Source organism: Hemiscyllium ocellatum, chromosome 4 (assembly GCF_020745735.1).
Source record: "Hemiscyllium ocellatum isolate sHemOce1 chromosome 4, sHemOce1.pat.X.cur, whole genome shotgun sequence".
Lineage (NCBI taxonomy): Eukaryota > Metazoa > Chordata > Chondrichthyes > Orectolobiformes > Hemiscylliidae > Hemiscyllium > Hemiscyllium ocellatum.
Window position 1 is genome coordinate 143,790,763 of NC_083404.1, and position 17,859 is coordinate 143,808,621.

The following is a 17,859-nucleotide window of genomic DNA, read 5'->3' on the forward strand; positions in this document are numbered from 1 at the left end:
CCTGAGCCAGTACTCTGACCCTATCTGTAGTCAGCTTCCTATCTGCAGGTCTATATTCTCAGTCAGCTCACTAACGTTGAGATCCGCATCCAGAAGATCATCAGATGACATTTCCACCACCTCCAGGGAGATGTTACATCCATATTCCCCTCCCCTCCCTTGTCCAACTTCCACAAAGACCATTTCCTCTGGGACACCCTGGTCCACTCCTCCTTCACTCCCAACATTCCATTCCCCCCCACCGCCCCCCCCATGGCACCTTACCCTGCAACCAACGCAGGGGTGACATCTGTCTATTTACCTCACCTTCCTCAGGATTCAAGGGCCCAAACACACTTTACCTGCACTTCTCACAATCCAATCTATTGCATTCACTGCTCCCAATGTGGTTCCTCTATATTGGGGAGATGCAACGTAGACTGGGTGACCACTTTGCAGAACATCTACGTTCTTCCCACAAAAAAAGATCCAGTGCTTCCAGTTGCCTGCCTCTTTAACACCCCACCGTGTTCCTTGGCCAACATCTCCTGCTCAGGCTTGCTGCAATGCTCCAGTGAAGCTCAGCGCACGCTGAAAGAACACCTCATTTTCCACTTGGGTACCCTGTAACTCTCTGGGCTCAATATTGAGTTCAATAATTTCAGGGTCTAAAATCCCCCATATCCTTGCATCTACCTCACACAAAACCTCGTTATCACATTGTCTGTCATAATACACTACCTATTGTCAGCCATTAGTTAGTCCTCAGTAACAACTATTCACCCTCCCAGCCAGATCATTATCAATGTCTTTGCCTGTTCAGCTATTGTTCTCTCTCTTTGGGCTCTATTCCCACCTTACCTCTGACTCCTCACCCATTCCCCCCCACACTATCATCAGCACATAAACCAACATTTTCCGAGCTAATATCAGTTCTAAGGAAAGGTGACTGGACCCGAAATATTAATTCTGAGTTCTCTTCAAAGATGCTACCAGACCAGCTGAGCTTTCCCAGCAACCTGTGTTTTTGTTTCTGATTTACAGCACCCCCAGTTCTTTCGGTTTTTATAGCTCACTAATGGTGTTTGTTTTCCTGGTTACAGCACATGCCTGTCTGGAGACCTGGTTTGTGGCAACCTTCCCTGTGCAGGTACTGAGCAAATCAACTGTTCATCTCACCGACTACATCCCATCTTCTGTTACTAACACTTCCCCATCTGGTCCATACCCTCGTCCCCTTCCTGACCCTCTCTCCCCAGTGTGGTCTGGAACTTTGTCAGGGTTAATGAGGCTGGGAGTAGCATCTCCTCTAATGATGATGGAAGAGAACATGTGACAGGGAGACTTGCTGGAGTTTGGTCAAGGTTTTCAGAATTAGACTTGGAGTTGGAAAGCTGATTCTTTAACTTATTGTAGCATCAGTCACTCACCTCCCTACATCATCCCTGAACCCCTTGGCCTTGCCTGACTTATTCCATCCCACCATATCACAACCTTCTGATCCACCCATCTCTCCCCTCTGACTCCACCTCTTCCTCCCTCACTCTAACCCCCATCCCCTTTCCATTTTCACAATCCTCAAACCCTCCTTCCCTCTCCCCCTCTGCTCGGTATCCTTCACTCCAGCCTCAGCTATATATGGTCCCGGGCAAAGATAGTATAATGTGGGAAAGAGTAAAATTGCCATTTTGACAGAAACAATAAAAAAAGAAGCAGGTTATCTAAATGGGGAGAGGTTGCAGAACTGTGAGATTCCGAGAGATCTGGATGTCCATGTGCATGAATCACAGAAGGTTAGTGTGTAATCAGGAAAGCTCATGCATTTATCGTGGGGGGCCAGAATACAGAACTTAGTGAGACCATGCTTCAGTTACACAGAGAGCACATCTGGAGGACTATGGGGATATTGGTCTCTGAATGTGAGGAACGCTATAAATATACTGAAGGCAGTTTGGAGAAGGTTTACCAGGCTCATGCTTGGAATGGCGGGGTTGTCTTATGAGGTAAAACTGGATAAATTCAGTTTGTACCCACTGTAAGAAACTGAGGACTGCAGATGCTGGAGATCAGAGTCAAAAGAGTGTTGCTGGAAAAGCACAGCAGGTCAGGCAGCATCCGAGGAGCAGGGGAACCAACATTTCGGGCATAAGCCCTTCATCTGGAATGAGGGTTGTGGGCCGGGGGGGCTGAGAGATAATTGAGATGTAGGTGGAGCTGGGGGAAGGTAGCTGAGAAAGTGATAGGTGGATAAAGGTGAGGGAGAAGGTGATAGCTCAATGGGAGAGTGATGGACAGGTCCAGAGGCCGGTGCTGAGTTGGAGGCTTGGGACTGTGATAAGGTGGGGGAGGGAAATGAGGAAGCTGTTGAAATCCACATTTATCCCGTGTGGTTGCAGGATCCCAAGCCGGAATAGGAGGCATTCCTCCTCCAGGCATCAAGAGGTAAAGGTTTGGCGGTGGAGGAGGCCCAGGTCCTGCATTTCCTTGATGGAGTGGGAGGGGGAGTTGAAGTGTTCAGCCACGGGTGGTGGGGTTGGTGGGTGCAGGTGTACCAGAGATGTTCTCTGAAACAATCTGCAAGTCGGCGTCCTGTCTCCCCGAAGTAGAGGAGACCACATCGGGTGCAACAGATGCAGTAGATGACACTGGTAGAGGTGCACGTAAATTTCTGACAGATGTGGAAGGATCCCTTGGGGCCTTGGACGGAGGTGAGGGGAGTGGTGTGGGTACAGGTTTTGCACTTCCTGCAGTGGCAGGGGAAGGTGCCAGGAGTGGGGTGTGGGCTGGTGGGGGGCGCGGACCTGACGAGGGAGTCACGGAGGGAATGGTCTCTCCGGAACACTGATAAAGGTAAGGAGGGATATTTACCTTTGGTAGTGGGGTCCATTTGGAGGTGGCAGAAGTGGTGGAGGATGATGCAATGTGTGCGGAGGTTGGTGGGGTGGAAGGTGGGGACCAGGGGGATTTTATCCTTGTTGCGTTGGGAGGGCAGTGGTGTGTGAAGTGATAAAGATCCACTGGAGGGCATCGTCAAAAGTGGGAAGGGAAGTTGCGATCATGGAAGGAGGCCATCTGGGACTGCCTGAGATGGAATTGGTACCTACTGGAGTTCAGGAGAACAAGAGGTGACTTGACTGAAACATGTAGGGACCAGGAGGGTCTTAATGGTGTGGATGTGGACAATGTGTTGCCTCTTGTGGGAGAATCTAGAACTAGGAGTCACTGTTTGAAAATCAGGGGGTGCTCATTTAAAACACAGATGAGGTGATTTCTCTCAAACGATTGAGTGTATTTAGAGCTGTCTTTCTGAAAGGTGCTTGAAGCAGAGTCTTAGAATATTTTTTCACTGAGATAAGTGGATTCTTATGAAGCAAAGGAGTGGATTGATCTCAGAATTCTGGATTCCTGTGCTTGTGGTTATAATCAGATCCAATCAAATAAATGTCCCTGATTCCTTGTTAATTTTAGTTGTTCCATTTGCATTCCATGCTGATACTTGTTTTGCCACATTCCCATATTTCCCACATGTTTCCCCATGTTTCACACATTTCCTTGTAACCCCATTATTTCCCACTTTTCCCTGTTTTCGCACATTTCCCTGTTTTTTTGTGTTTCCCTACACCTTCCCGTTGCAGTGGACTGTGCATGGAGCCGCTGGACACCGTGGAGTTCCTGCAGTAGCAGCTGTGACGTTGGATCGAGAAGGAGATTCCGATCACCCACAAATCCTCCTGCAGCATTGGGTGGGAGAGAGTGTGAGGGTGACATGATGGAAACAGAGTATTGCAGTCTGCAGCTGTGTGACAGTGAGTAACATCTGCACCTCTCCAAGGTCAAACCCAGCAACAGGTTCAGAGAGGGGAAGGTTAGGTTAGTGTCTGTGATTGGGGATAGTGTATTGAGATAGACAGTGAACCAGTTCGCAGTCAGGAAACAAAGAGTGGAATAAATGGGTATTTTTCCTATTAGCAGACACTAATAGGATATCACAGAGGTCAGTGCTAGGACCCCAACTATTCACAACTATTCACAACTATTTACAGTATGTATTAATGATTTTGATAAAGAAACTGACTGTACTATATCAAGTGAGCAGATGAAACAAATCTGGGTGGGAGGGTGAGCGGTGCGGAGGAAGCAGAGATGTTGCAGTGTGATTTGGACAGACTGGGGCAGTGGGCTAATACATGGCAGATGCAGTATAATGTGGATATCTAATTTGACAGAAAAAAACAGGAAGACAGATTATTGGTGGTAAACTGGGAAAGAGGGAAGTGCAATGAAACCTAAGTGTCATTGTTAACCCTTTGCTGAAAGTAAACATTGCAGGTGCAGCAGACAATGAAGGAGGCAAATGGCCTTCATAGCGAGTACAGGAATGGGCATCTCTTGTGCAATTATACAGGGCCTTGTTGAGACCAACCTGGAATATTGTGAGCAGCTTTGATCTTTGTAGCTAAGGAAGGATATCCAGGTGGTGGAGGGAATGCAGTGAATATTTCCCAGACTGATCCCTGGGATGGCAGAATTGAAATTTGAAGAGACACTGAATCAGGTTAGGACTGTATTCACTGTAATGGGGTTAGGACTGTATTCACTGTAATCGGTTTAGGACTGTATTCACTGTAATGGGGTTAGGACTGTATTCACTGTAATCGGGTTAGGACTGTATTCACTGTAATGGGGTTTGGACTGTATTCACTGTAATGGGGTTAGGACTGTATTCACTAGAGTTTAGAAGAATAGGGAAGGAGCTCCTAAGTCCCTTTGAGGTTAAACCTGGTGTCGTTGCAGGATGTCTAACTTTCTTTCCTGTCCCTGTTTGCCCCAGGAGTGTGGAGTGAGTGGGGTCAATGGTCAGAATGTTCTGTCTCTTGTGGAGGTGGTTTCAGGAACCGAACACGAGTGAATATCTCGTCACAAAGCAGTCAGCTGACCAGCTGTAATAACCAGCCATGTGGTGAGTGCTAACTGGGGGAAGTAGCCTCTGAACATCAGTGTCCCCAAGAAACATAACTGGCAGGGAATACTGCCTCACTCTGAACGCTCCATACTCGGATAGTGATGGTGGGGAGTGCCACACTGTCAGAGGGTCAGTGCTGAGGGAGTGCCACGTTGTCGGAGGGTCAGTGCTGAGGGAGCGCCGCACTGTCGGACGGTCGGTGCTGAGGGAGTGCCATGCTGTCGGAGGGTCAGTGCTGAGGGAGTGCCGCACTGTCGGAGGGTCAGTGCTGAGGGAGTGCCACGCTGTCGGAGGGTCAGTGCTGAGGGAGTGCCATGCTGTCGGAGGGTCAATGCTGAGGGAGCGCCGCACTGTCAGAGGGTCAGTGCTGAGGGAGCATCGCACTGTCGGAGGGTCGGTGCTCAGGGAGTGGGCACTGTCGGAGGGTCGGTGCTGAAGGAGTGCCGCACTGTCAGAGGGTCAGTGCTGAGGGAGTGGGCCTGTTGGAGGATCAGTGCTGAGGGAGCGCCGCACTGTCAGAGGATCAGTGCTGAGGGAGTGGGCACTGTCAAAGGATCAATGCTGAGGGAGTGCCGCACTGTCAGAGGGTCAGTGCTGAGGGAGTGCCGCACTGTCAGAGGGTCAGTGCTGAGAGAGCGCTGCACTGTCGGAGGGTCAGTGCTGAGGGAGTGGACACTGCTGGAGGGTCAGTGCTGAGGGAGTGCTGCACTGTCAGAGGATCAGTGCTGAGGGAGTGCTGCACTGTCGGAGGGTCGGTGCTGAGGGAGTGCCGCACTGTCGGAGGGTCAGTGCTGATGGAGAGTGTGTGATTAAGAGAATATGTTGTGTGTCTGTTGACTCTCCTCTGTTGATGAGGGTGGATTTGATAATTGTGTTGAGCTGTGGGAGATGTCTATTTGCCTGCTGTTGGATTGTACTTGGCTAATAACCCACTCTGTTCCCATCCTTTGTTCTTTGTTGATAACAGAAGCCCATCTATTGAACTGCTCTGATGGGACTGTGTGGCAGGATTGTCCAGTTGGACCTGAAACTTGCACAGAGCTCAGTGCGGGAAAGGAGTTGAGTCGGAACTGCAGCCCTGGATGTTACTGTCAGGATGGGCTCCTCTTCCAGGTCAGACAGCCAACTGATCCTTACCAGTGACGCTCATCTCTTGTCACCACCAAGCCCTGAACTACACACTCTCTCACTCTCTTTTTTTCTGCTTCTCTCTCTCTCTCTCTGGCACATGGTGACCCACGACAAGTGGATAATGTGGCGTAGAAGGCGTATGGGATAGTGGGAGAAAGTGAGGGCTGCGATGATGGAGACCAGAGTTGAGAGTGTAGTGCTGGAAAAAGCACAGCAAATCAGGCAGCATCCGAGGAGCAGGAGAATCGACGTTTCAGGCACAAGCCTCATTCCTAATGAAGAGCTGATGCCCAAAATGTTGATTCTCCTGCTCCTTGGACGCGGCCTGACCTGCTGCACTTTTCCAGCACCAAAGTTTCATTTGAGGTACTTGCCTGTATTAATCAAACCCCAAAGTTGAAGAGCAGGGAGGTGATGTTGGAACAGTATAATACATTGGTGAGGTCACAGCAAGGTGCAGTTCTGGAATCCACATGATGGGAGGAATGTGATAGAGGGGGCAGAGGAGAGGGGGCAGAGGAGAGGGGGAGAGGGGGCAGAGGAGAGGGGGCAGAGGAGAGGGGGCAGAGGAGAGGGGGCAGAGGAGAGGGGGAGAGGAGAGGGGGCAGAGGAGAGGGGGAGAGGAGAGGGGGAGAGGAGAGAGGGGGAGAGGGGGGAGAGGAGAGGTACCAGGATGTCAATTATGGAGAGAGATTGGACAGACTGGAGTTGTTTCCGTTAGAGGAGAGGAGATTGAAAGAAGAGATGATAAATTGACAGGAAGGAACTGCCCCCACTGGTCAACAACCAGAGACAATCAACTTAAGGTGAAGGTTGAAGGCCAGGCAGAGAGTGATAGAGAAATATTTTCACCTCGAGGGTGGTAAGAGTCTGGAACTCACTGCGTGTAATGGTGATTCAGTCAGAAAATGTTACCATATTTTAAATAATATTTTGTACTTGCTTCAGGAGTATGGACCAAAGCTGGAAAATGGGCGGAGCGAAGTCAGATCTCTCTGTAATTGTGATGTTGATTCACTACATACAGACTCCTTGGGCTGAATATTATGTCTTTTTGAATAAGTACAAATTGGGTTTTATTTTCTGGAGAGTTTTTCGTCTCAAGATCTCGTGAGATTTCAAACTCATCCCATCATCGACCTACCCCACCTTTTGTCACCACTGTAACTGATTCAATTCCCATCCTACCCTGCTTTGTCCCTGGATTATTTACCACTGAGCAGATATTTGCCAAAAAATAAAGTCCCTTGAACCCACGCCATCTTTAAAAGGCTGCTGTACTCCTGGGCAAGTACTGAGAATCTGGTAAGCTCCCTCTCCGGGAATGTGTATTAGCTATAAGAAGAGATTGGACAAACTTGAATTGTTTTCACCAGAACGTCAGAGGCTGAGCCATGGCCCCGCACCAAGAGGGGGATGACACAACAGCCACAAAATATTCTGGCATGACTGATACCCCTTCCATGTGCAACTCTACTCCTATCCTATTCACTATTTAACCACCATGACACTGTTATCTCGACTTATCTCCATCCCATCTAACCATCTCCTCTATGAAACTGGTGCTCTGTCCCCAGGGCTGCCAGGAAACTTTATCCAGCAGGGGGCATCACACACAGGTAATGGAGTGGATAATTTGCAGCCAGCAAAAGCAGGCACATACCCAGGCCGTGGTGTGAACACAGGGCGAGGTGTGAACACAGGCCGTGGTGTGAACACAGGCCGCGGTGTGAACACAGGCCGTGGTGTGAACACAGGCCGCGGTGTGAACACAGGCTGCGGTGTGAACACAGGCCGTGGTGTGAACACAGGGCGCGGTGTGAACACAGGCCGTGGTGTGAACACAGGGCGCGGTGTGAACACAGGGCGCGGTGTGAACACAGGCCGTGGTGTGAACACAAGCCGCGGTGTGAACACAGGGCGCGGTGTGAACACAGGCCGTGGTGTGAACACTGGGCAAGGTGTGAACACAGGGCAAGGTGTGAACACAGGCCGCGGTGTGAACACAGGCTGCGGTGTGAACACAGGCCGTGGTGTGAACACAGGCCGCGGTGTGAACACAGGCCACGGTGTGAACACAGGGCAAGGTGTGAACACAGGCCGCGGTGTGAACACAGGCCGCGGTGTGAACACAGGCCGCGGTGTGAACACAGGCCGCGGTGTGAACACAGGGCGCGGTGTGAACACAGGCCGTGGTGTGAACACAGGCCGCGGTGTGAACACAGGCCGCGGTGTGAACACAGGGCAAGGTGTGAACACAGGCTGCGGTGTGAACACAGGGCAAGGTGTGAACACAGGCCGCGGTGTGAACACAGGGCAAGGTGTGAACACAGGGCAAGGTGTGAACACAGGCCGCGGTGTGAACACAGGGCAAGGTGTGAACACAGGCCGCGGTGTGAACACAGGCCGCGGTGTGAACACAGGACACGGTTTGCTCCCCACAACACACTCCAGATGTACAATACAATTGTCATGATAAAGGATGATTCCGTGATAGTCTGTTCTTATCTACTGAAGTCAGGTGTCAGTCAGGTACTTTCTAGCTCTTACATTAACGAAGATGAGTTCCTATTCCCTTAGTTCCTCAGCATTTCACCTCATTTCCTGCCAGGATGGTATGGCACACTCTGCCAGACTCTATTGGAAGGCTCCCCCAGACCATATTGTGCTGTTGACCCACACCTTCAGCAACCCTAACATCAGCTTCGCCATAGCCATGGTCACTGCTTATGCATTTCCTTGATAAAGATACTGCACTGGCGGAGTCACTAATGCATCTATTCAAAAGATTGTGTCTGCCGTATTCCAAACTCTTCCCATTCCAGATCCACAACTCGTTCTCTTTCCAGTGTGTTCAGTAGAGTCCATTGTCATACTCCCATGGGCATATGATGCAGCAACATTCCCCTCATCCCACGGCACTTTTGGAAGGTTTGTAACTGATGGGGTGGTCTTGGCCAACATTGGCTTTCTTTGTAAGTGTTTGTTACTAACTTATACATCACTGAGGTGTTCATGTGAGATTCTCAGATTAGATTACTTACAGTGTGGAAACAGGCCCTTCGGCCCAACAAGTCCACACTGACCCTCCAAAGCAAAACCCACCCAAACCCATTCCCCTACATTTACCCCTTCACCTCACACTACAGACAATTTAGCGTGGCCAATTCATCTAACCTGTACATTTTTGGACTGTGGGAGGAACAGTGGTTAGCATTGCTGCCTCACAGCACCTGAGACCCGGGTTCAATTCCCGACTCAGGCGACTGACTGTGTGGAGTTTGCACGTTCTCCCCGTGTCTGTGTGGGTTTCCTCTGGGTGCTCCGGTTTCCTCCCACAGTCCAAAGATGTGCGGGTCAGGTGAATTGGCCATGCTAAATTGCCCATAGTGTTAAGTGAAGGGGTAAATGTAGGGGAATGAGTCTGGGTGGGTTGCGCTTTGCAGGGTCAGTGTGGACTTGTTGGGCCAAAGGGCCTGTTTCCACACTGTAAGTAATCTAAAAAAAACTGATTGTGGGTCTTGGTGATCAGCACACCCAGGCAAACAGAGCACAGGATCACTGCTCAGACTGGGTCACATTGGATCTACTCTCATTCCTATAGATTCAGAGTAAAACATACATGTTGTCATAGCAACCCTGAATCTGGAAATCAACCACAAAACTGGGTGATTGAATTCAAGAAGACAGAGAAGAAGTAAGCTTGGAGGGAGATGAGGTGTAGGTAGGGAGAGAGGGAGATAGGGAAGACATGAGTGTGACAATGGAGAGAGACTGGGAGGAGGTGGGAATAAACAGAGATGGAGAGGAAGAGACAATGAAAGTAATGAGGAGGACATTTATTGAGGTTGAGGTTGAGGTGGAGCTGAGGGGTGTGGGCAGGGGTTGGCTGAGCTGTGTTGTTTAAGTATGAGGTGAGTGAGTTTTGATGAAGTTTTAAATGCTAATTCATGGAGCCCTTGTTGTTAATGCAGTGTTTCTGATGGTTCTTTTCCAGGAAGGCGATTGTGTTCCTGTCACTGATTGCCAGTGTGTGGATGGAGGGCAGGTTTACCAAGCTGGTGCCACTGTACTGAAAGACTGTAACTCCTGGTATGTCAAAGGCCATTCCTTACTGTACCTGATAAATTGTCCATAAACCATGAGCTAAATGGGAGCCAACACGAAATTGGAGTGAACCTAGTACAATGAATGTAGTTCATGGACAATGTTATGGAAGTGCTGTCATTCAAAGTGTTGCTTCCAGCACAACCAACCAATAACCACCCACTCACAGCCCCCCCATAACCACCCACTCACAGCCCCCCATTACCACCCACTCACAGCCCCCCATCACCACTCACTCACAGCCCCCCATTACCACCCACTCACAGCCCCCCATCACCACTCACTCACAGCCCCCCATAACCACCCACTCACAGCCCCCCATTACCACCCACTCACAGCCCCCCATTACCACCCACTCACACCCCCCATTACCACCCTCTCACAGACCCCATTACCACCCACTCACAGACCCCATTACCACCCACTCACAGCCCAATTACCACCCACTCACAGCCCCCCATTACCACCCTCTCACAGCCCCCAATTACCACCCACTCACAGCCCCCCATTACCACCCTCTCACACCCCCCATTACCACCCTCTCACAGCCCCCCATTACCACCCACTCACACCCCCCATTACCACCCACTCACAGCCCCCCCATTACCACCCACTCACAGCCCCCCCTTACCACCCACTCACACCCCCCCATTACCACCCACTCACAGACCCCATTACCACCCTCTCACAGCCCCCCATTACCACCCACTCACAGCCCCCCATTACCACCCACTCACAGACCCCATTACCACCCACTCACAGCCCCCCATTACCACCCACTCACAGCCCCCCATTACCACCCACTCACAGCCCCCCATTACCACCCACTCACAGCCCCCCATTACCACCCACTCACAGCCCCCCATCACCACTCACTCACAGCCCCCCATTACCACCCACTCACAGCCCCCCATTACCACTCACTCACAGCCCCCCATTACCACCCACTCACAGCCCCCCATTACCACCCACTCACAGCCCCCCATTACCACCCACTCACAGCCCCCCATTACCACTCACTCACAGCTCCCCATTACCACCCACTCACAGCCCCCCATTACCACCCTCTCACACCCCCCATTACCACCCTCTCACAGCCCCCCATTACCACCCACTCACAGACCCCATTACCACCCACTCACAGCCCCCCATTACCACCCACTCACAGCCCCCCATCACCACTCACTCAGAGCCCCCCATTACCACCCACTCACAGCCCCCCATTACCACCCACTCACAGCCCCTCATTACCACCCACTCACAGCCCCCCATTACCACTCACTCACAGCTCCCCATTACCACCCACTCACAGCCCCCCATTACCACCCACTCACAGACCCCATTACCACCCACTCACAGACCCCATTACCACCCACTCACAGACCCCATTACCACCCACTCACAGCCCCCCCATTACCACCCACTCACAGACCCCATTACCACCCACTCACACCCCCCATTACCACCCACTCACAGCCCCCCATTACCACCCACTCACAGACCCCATTACCACCCACTCACAGCCCCCCATTACCACCCACTCACAGCCCCCCATCACCACTCACTCAGAGCCCCCCATTACCACCCACTCACAGCCCCCCATTACCACCCACTCACAGCCCCTCATTACCACCCACTCACAGCCCCCCATTACCACTCACTCACAGCTCCCCATTACCACCCACTCACAGCCCCCCATTACCACCCACTCACAGCTCCCCATTACCACCCACTCACAGCCCCCCATTACCACCCTCTCACACCCCCCATTACCACCCTCTCACAGCCCCCCATTACCACCCACTCACACCCCCCATTACCACCCACTCACAGCCCCCCATTACCACCCACTCACAGCCCCCCATTACCACCCACTCACAGACCCCATTACCACCCACTCACAGCCCCCCATTACCACCCTCTCACAGCCCCCCATTACCACCCACTCACAGCCCCCCATTACCACCCACTCACAGCCCCCCATTACCACCCTCTCACAGCCCCCCATTACCACCCACTCACAGCCCCCCATTACCACCCACTCACAGCCCCCCATTACCACCCACTCACAGCCCCCCATTACCACCCACTCACAGCCCCCCATCACCACTCACTCAGAGCCCCCCATTACCACCCACTCACAGCCCCTCATTACCACCCACTCACAGCCCCCCATTACCACTCACTCACAGCTCTCCATTACCACCCACTCACAGCCCCCATTACCACCCACTCACAGCCCCCCCATTACCACCTATTGAATTTGTCTTCTTTCCTGGTTCACTATCAACAAACACTTTGCCTGCCTACCCTTTCTACTCTGTCTCTTTGGGATGCATCTCCACCTATCCACTCACTCCTTCCCCACCGCGCTCCCCAACCCTGCCATTACCAGAAATCCCGCCTTTACCTAGCTGCTATCCATTCTGAAGAAGGGCCACTGGACCAAAACGTTAACTCTGTTTCCGTCACCACAGATGCTGTCAGACTGGCTGAGTTACTCCAGTAATTTCTTTTTTGCTTGTTTCTTATATTATGATCACTCTTTCCTAAATATTTCCCCAAAATACAATGTATTAAGACCAGCTGATTTGCTAGAAACCTATCCAACAATGCTTCCTTCGATGTTGATCTAAGAACATATCATTGGAGAAAAGCTTCATAAATGGTTCACTCGAGGGGTTAGGGTCTGGAGTGTACTGTCTGAGAGTGTGGGGGAGGTTCACTCGAGGGGTTAGGGTCTGGAGTGTACTGTCTGAGAGTGTGGGGGAGGATCACTCGAGGGGTTAGGGTCTGGAGTATACTGTCTGAGAGTGTGGGGGAGGTTCACTCGAGGGGTTAGGGTCTGGAGTGTACTGTCTGAGAGTGTGGGGGAGGATCACTCGAGGGGTTAGGGTCTGGAGTATACTGTCTGAGAGTGTGTGGGAGGATCACTCGAGGGGTTAGGGTCTGGAATGTATCTTTGCCTACACCCCCCTACCCTGCCGTCAACCCAACCAGGGAGTTATGGCGTGTGCTCTATCTGTGTCTGTGTCTGCTTCTGGGACTGAATATGTCTTGTTTTTAAATGTTAAACATGTTTATATTTTTGTTTCCTTCAGCACCTGCCTTTCTGGACAGATTGGAAACTGTACTCAGAGAGTGTGCGATGGTGAGACATTGTTCCTGTTTCTTGTGATTCACTAAAGCTCAGTGAAACATGATGATGGGCTGACACACGATGAGGAATGTGATCCTCCCAGCGATCACTGCTGTGACCTTTCGCTGTGACCTTTCGCTGTGACCTTTCTCTCTGCCTCATTTCTGAAACCTCCTTGAAAGGTCACAGCCCGACGGGAGGGTTCCTTCATGTCAGACTTCTTGTTGTTTTGGTTTTGTCCGTATGCTCACACACACCCACCCACGCACATACACACACTCACACACCCACATACACACACACACACACACACACACACACACACCCACACACTCACACACACACACACACACACACTCACACTCACACACACACACCCTCACACCCACCCACACACACTCCCACACACACATACAGACACACATACAGACACACACCCACACACCCTCACACACCCCCACACAAACACACACACACACTCACCCACACACTCACACACGCACACACATACACTCACTCACTCACACACAGAGACATGCACGCACAGACACGCATGCACACGCACAGACATACACATACACACGCACATGCGCACACACAGACATACACAAACACACACACATACACAAACACACACAGACATACGCAAACACACACAGACACGCACATGCACACACACAGACATACGCAAACACACACAGACATACACACACATGCACCCAAACAGACACACACATACACATACACACACACAGACCCTCTCTGACCCCATGACACCCTCCCTCTGATCCTGTGAACCCCCATCTAACCTTGTGACCCCCCCCTCTCCGACCCTGTGACCTCTATACTTTGCCACAGAGCATGACCAATATTGTTGCTTTGCAGTGAATGGTGATTGGTCGGACTGGACTCCATGGAGTGATTGTTCCATTTCATGTGGAGGGGGTATCCAACGTCGATTCCGGTTCTGTACGAACCCCCATGCTGCTGGGAATGGTCTGCCCTGTGTTGGTCCAGAGGAGGAGATTAACCCCTGTAATGTGCAGCAATGTTCAAGTGAGTGAGTGAATGGAGGGACAGAGGGAGAGTGGGAGGGAGGGAGGGCTTGTATATCTGTAAGACAGTGCTGCCACTGAACCCCATTTTATTACAGTCAGTTCATTAACACTTTTTAAACACTCACTCAGGGGATGAGGCCAAAGCTGGCAAGTTCAGCATTTATTACCTAGAGGGCAGTTAAGAGTCACTCATATTGCCATGGGTCTGGAGTCACAAGTAGGTCACCACCAGACAAGAATGGTCGATTTCTATCCCGAAAGGACATTCGTCAAACTGATGTTTTTTTTCCAAAGTTTAACAACAGTTATGTAGCCGCCATTGGATTTATGTTTGAGGTACTTCACCCTTCCAGCCCTTTGACCCTGATACGACCTTCAGTACAATCGTGCTTAGTAAACTCATCATTGCGTTTTACCCAGCCTGTCACCGTAACTCTGTATGACACTGAGAATCAGATCTCTAGCAATGTCTACCTGAAACTAAAGCCTGAGTTTTCACAGCTCTCTCTAGTAGAGAATTCCAAAGCTTCACAATCCTGTAACTCAAATCATTTCTCCTCATCTCAGTCCTAAAGGTTATCTCCCTTATTATTAAGTTGCTCCCCCAGTGCTGGATTCCACATGCCCCTTGTGAAACGTCTTATCCACATCTCCCCATCTATTCCTTCAAGTATTTGTAGGTTTTAATGATATCACTTCTCATCTTTCGACACTCAAGAGAATATAGATTGTTTCCCCAGTCTTCCTCCATCGGATAGTCCCACCATCCCAGGAACAAGTTTGGGGAGCCATTACTGCTCTCCCTCTGTGACAATATACAATGGCACAGTATAGAAAAGGCCCTTCATCTGTACTGCTAAAAACACACTACTATCCATTAGGAGAAAGTGAGGTCTGCAGATGCTGGTGTATCAGAGCTGAAAATGTGTTGCTGGAAAAGCGCAGCAGGTCAGGCAGCATCCAAGGAACAGGAAATTCGACGTTTCAGGCATAAGCCCTTCATCAGGAATGAGGAGAGGGTGCCAGGCAGGCTAAGATAAAAGGTAGGGAGGAGGGACTTGCGGGAGGGTCGATGGAGATGTGATAGGTGGAAGGAGGTCAAGGTGAGGGTGATAGGCTGGAGTGGGGTGGGGGCGGAGAGGTCAGGAAGAAGATGTCAGATCTTGAACTCAGCACCGCCTTCCTAACCTGCAATCTTCTTCCTGACCTCTCCGCCCCCACCCCACTCCAGCCTATCACCCTCACCTTGACCTCCTTCCACCTATCACATCTCCATCGACCCTCCCGCAAGTCCCTCCTCCCTACCTTTTATCTTAGCCTGCTGGACACACTTTCCTCATTCCTGATGAAGGGCTTATGCCCGAAACATCGAATTTCCTGCTCCTTGGATGCTGCCTGACCTGCTGCGCTTTTCCAGCAACACATTTTCAGCTCTACTATCCACTAGTCCCATTTTCCAACACTAGGCCTATCATAAAGTCATAGAGGTGTACAGCATGGAAACAGACCCTTCGGTCCAACCCATCCATGCCGACCAGATATCCCAACCCAATCTAGTCCCACCTGCCAGCACCCGACCCATATCCCTCCAAACCCTTCCTATTCATATACCCAACCAGATGCCTCTTAAATGTTGTAATTATACCAGCCTCCACCACTTCCTCCGGCAGCTCATTCCATACACGTACCACCCTCTGTGTGAAAAAGTTGCCCCTTAGGTCTCTTTTATATCTTTTCCCTCTTCCCCCCACACCTATGCCCTCTAGTTCTGGACTCCCCACCCCAAGGAAGAGTGTTTGTCTATTTACTCTATCCATGACCCTCATGATTTTATAAACCTCTATGAGGTCACCCCTCAGCCTCTGACGCTTCAGGGAAAACAGCCCCAGCCTGTTCAACCTCTCCCTAAATCTCAAACCCTCCAACCCTGACTTTTCAAGTTTGTGAGGCTTCCTGTCTCCCCTCCCAGCCAGTACATGCCAGACCCCATCACCCTCTGGGTGAAAAAGCTTTACCTCAATCCTCTCTAACCCTCCTGCCTTTTACCTTAAAATTATATCTCCTTGTTATTGATCCTTCAAGTAAGTGAACAGCTGCTTCCTATCAAGTTGGTTCATGCACCTCATAATCTTACACACCTCTATCAGATCCCCCTCAACGCTCTGTGCTGTAACCTGAACTTATCCAGCCTCTCTCCATCCCAGGCAATAACCTGCTGAATCCCCTCTGCACCCACTCTGGTGCAGTCACCTCCCTCTGACAGTGTGGGGACCAGAACTGCAGTCTGTACTCCAGCTGTGGCCTAATCTAAGTCCTGTAGAGCTCCAACATCACTTCTCTGCTCTTATCATCTGTGCCACTGTTGATATCTTCCTTGAGATGAGGAGACCAAACCTGCACACAGTATTGTGGGTGCGGTCCAACCAAGCTCCTATACAATGAGACAAGACACCACTGCCCCTGTACTTGATTCCTCTTACAATAAAAGCTCATAGTCCATTAGCCTTCCTAATAACTGACTGCACCTGTGTGCTAGCCCACAGTGATTGATTAACAAGGACACCTAAGTCCCTCTACAGGGGCACTTTCTAACCTTTTACTATTTAAGAAATACTCTGCCTATCTGTTTATCTACCAAAGTGGATAACCTTACAGTTTTTCTGGGAGGGACTTGGATATAGCACTTGGGGCTAAAGAGATTAAAGGATCATAAGGAAAATCAGAAACGGTAAATTGAGTTGGATGATCAGCCATGATCACATTGAATGGCAAAGCAGGCTCAAGGGCTGAATGGCCTCCTCCTCTTCCCCATCTTCAGAACTGGCCTCAAAACATTAACTCTGTTTCTCTGTCCACTGATGCTGCCAGACCTACAATTTCTGTGTTAGCTTCAGATTTCCAGCATTTGAAGTATTCCCCAGAGTATTAGCCTGGGGCTTTGGAGGAATAGTTCAATGACCATAATAAAGGAAAGTTAAAAATCACACAACACCAGGTTATCGTCCAACAGGTTTAATTGGAAGCACACTAGCTTTCGGAGCGACGCTCCTTCATCAGGTGAGCTAGTGTGCTTCCAATTAAACCTGTTGGACTATAACCTGGTGTTGTGATTTTTAACTTTGTACACCCCAGTCCAACATCGGCATCTCCACATCATAATAAAGGAAAGAATTGATTTTTAAAAAAGATTGACAAGAAATAGAAAAAAACAAACAGCAAGAGTTTCAATGAGCAAATAAAAAGACAGTTGCTAAAGTTAGCGTGGGATTCTTGAAGATTGCATCGATGGAATAGGTAATAGGTAATGGGGAATAGGGAAATGGTAGATAATTTAAACTGATATTTTGCATCAGTTTTCACAGTGGAGGACTATAAGCTCCTGAAGATATTGGTAAAACAAAGTACTCATGAGAGGAAAGTTATTGTAACTGTCTCTAGCACAAGGGACAAATATTTGATTAAAATACTAGCTCCAGGTGTCT

The 17,859-nt window shown here is 50.2% G+C and overlaps 1 protein-coding gene across 1 annotated transcript in view; it reads left to right on the forward strand.

Annotated features, from left to right (window-relative positions):
• sspo (SCO-spondin) overlaps window positions 1-17,859 on the forward strand; it is a 538,757-nt gene that overhangs the window by 285,056 nt on the left and 235,842 nt on the right. Inside the window, exons 58-65 of the mRNA XM_060824077.1 lie at window positions 1,083-1,129; window positions 3,615-3,785; window positions 4,811-4,939; window positions 5,910-6,032; window positions 7,651-8,502; window positions 10,048-10,165; window positions 13,282-13,331; window positions 14,205-14,375. Of these exons, the coding sequence (XP_060680060.1) occupies window positions 1,083-1,129; window positions 3,615-3,785; window positions 4,811-4,939; window positions 5,910-6,032; window positions 7,651-8,502; window positions 10,048-10,165; window positions 13,282-13,331; window positions 14,205-14,375 (1,661 nt within the window). The remainder of the gene's footprint in view (window positions 1-1,082; window positions 1,130-3,614; window positions 3,786-4,810; window positions 4,940-5,909; window positions 6,033-7,650; window positions 8,503-10,047; window positions 10,166-13,281; window positions 13,332-14,204; window positions 14,376-17,859) is intronic.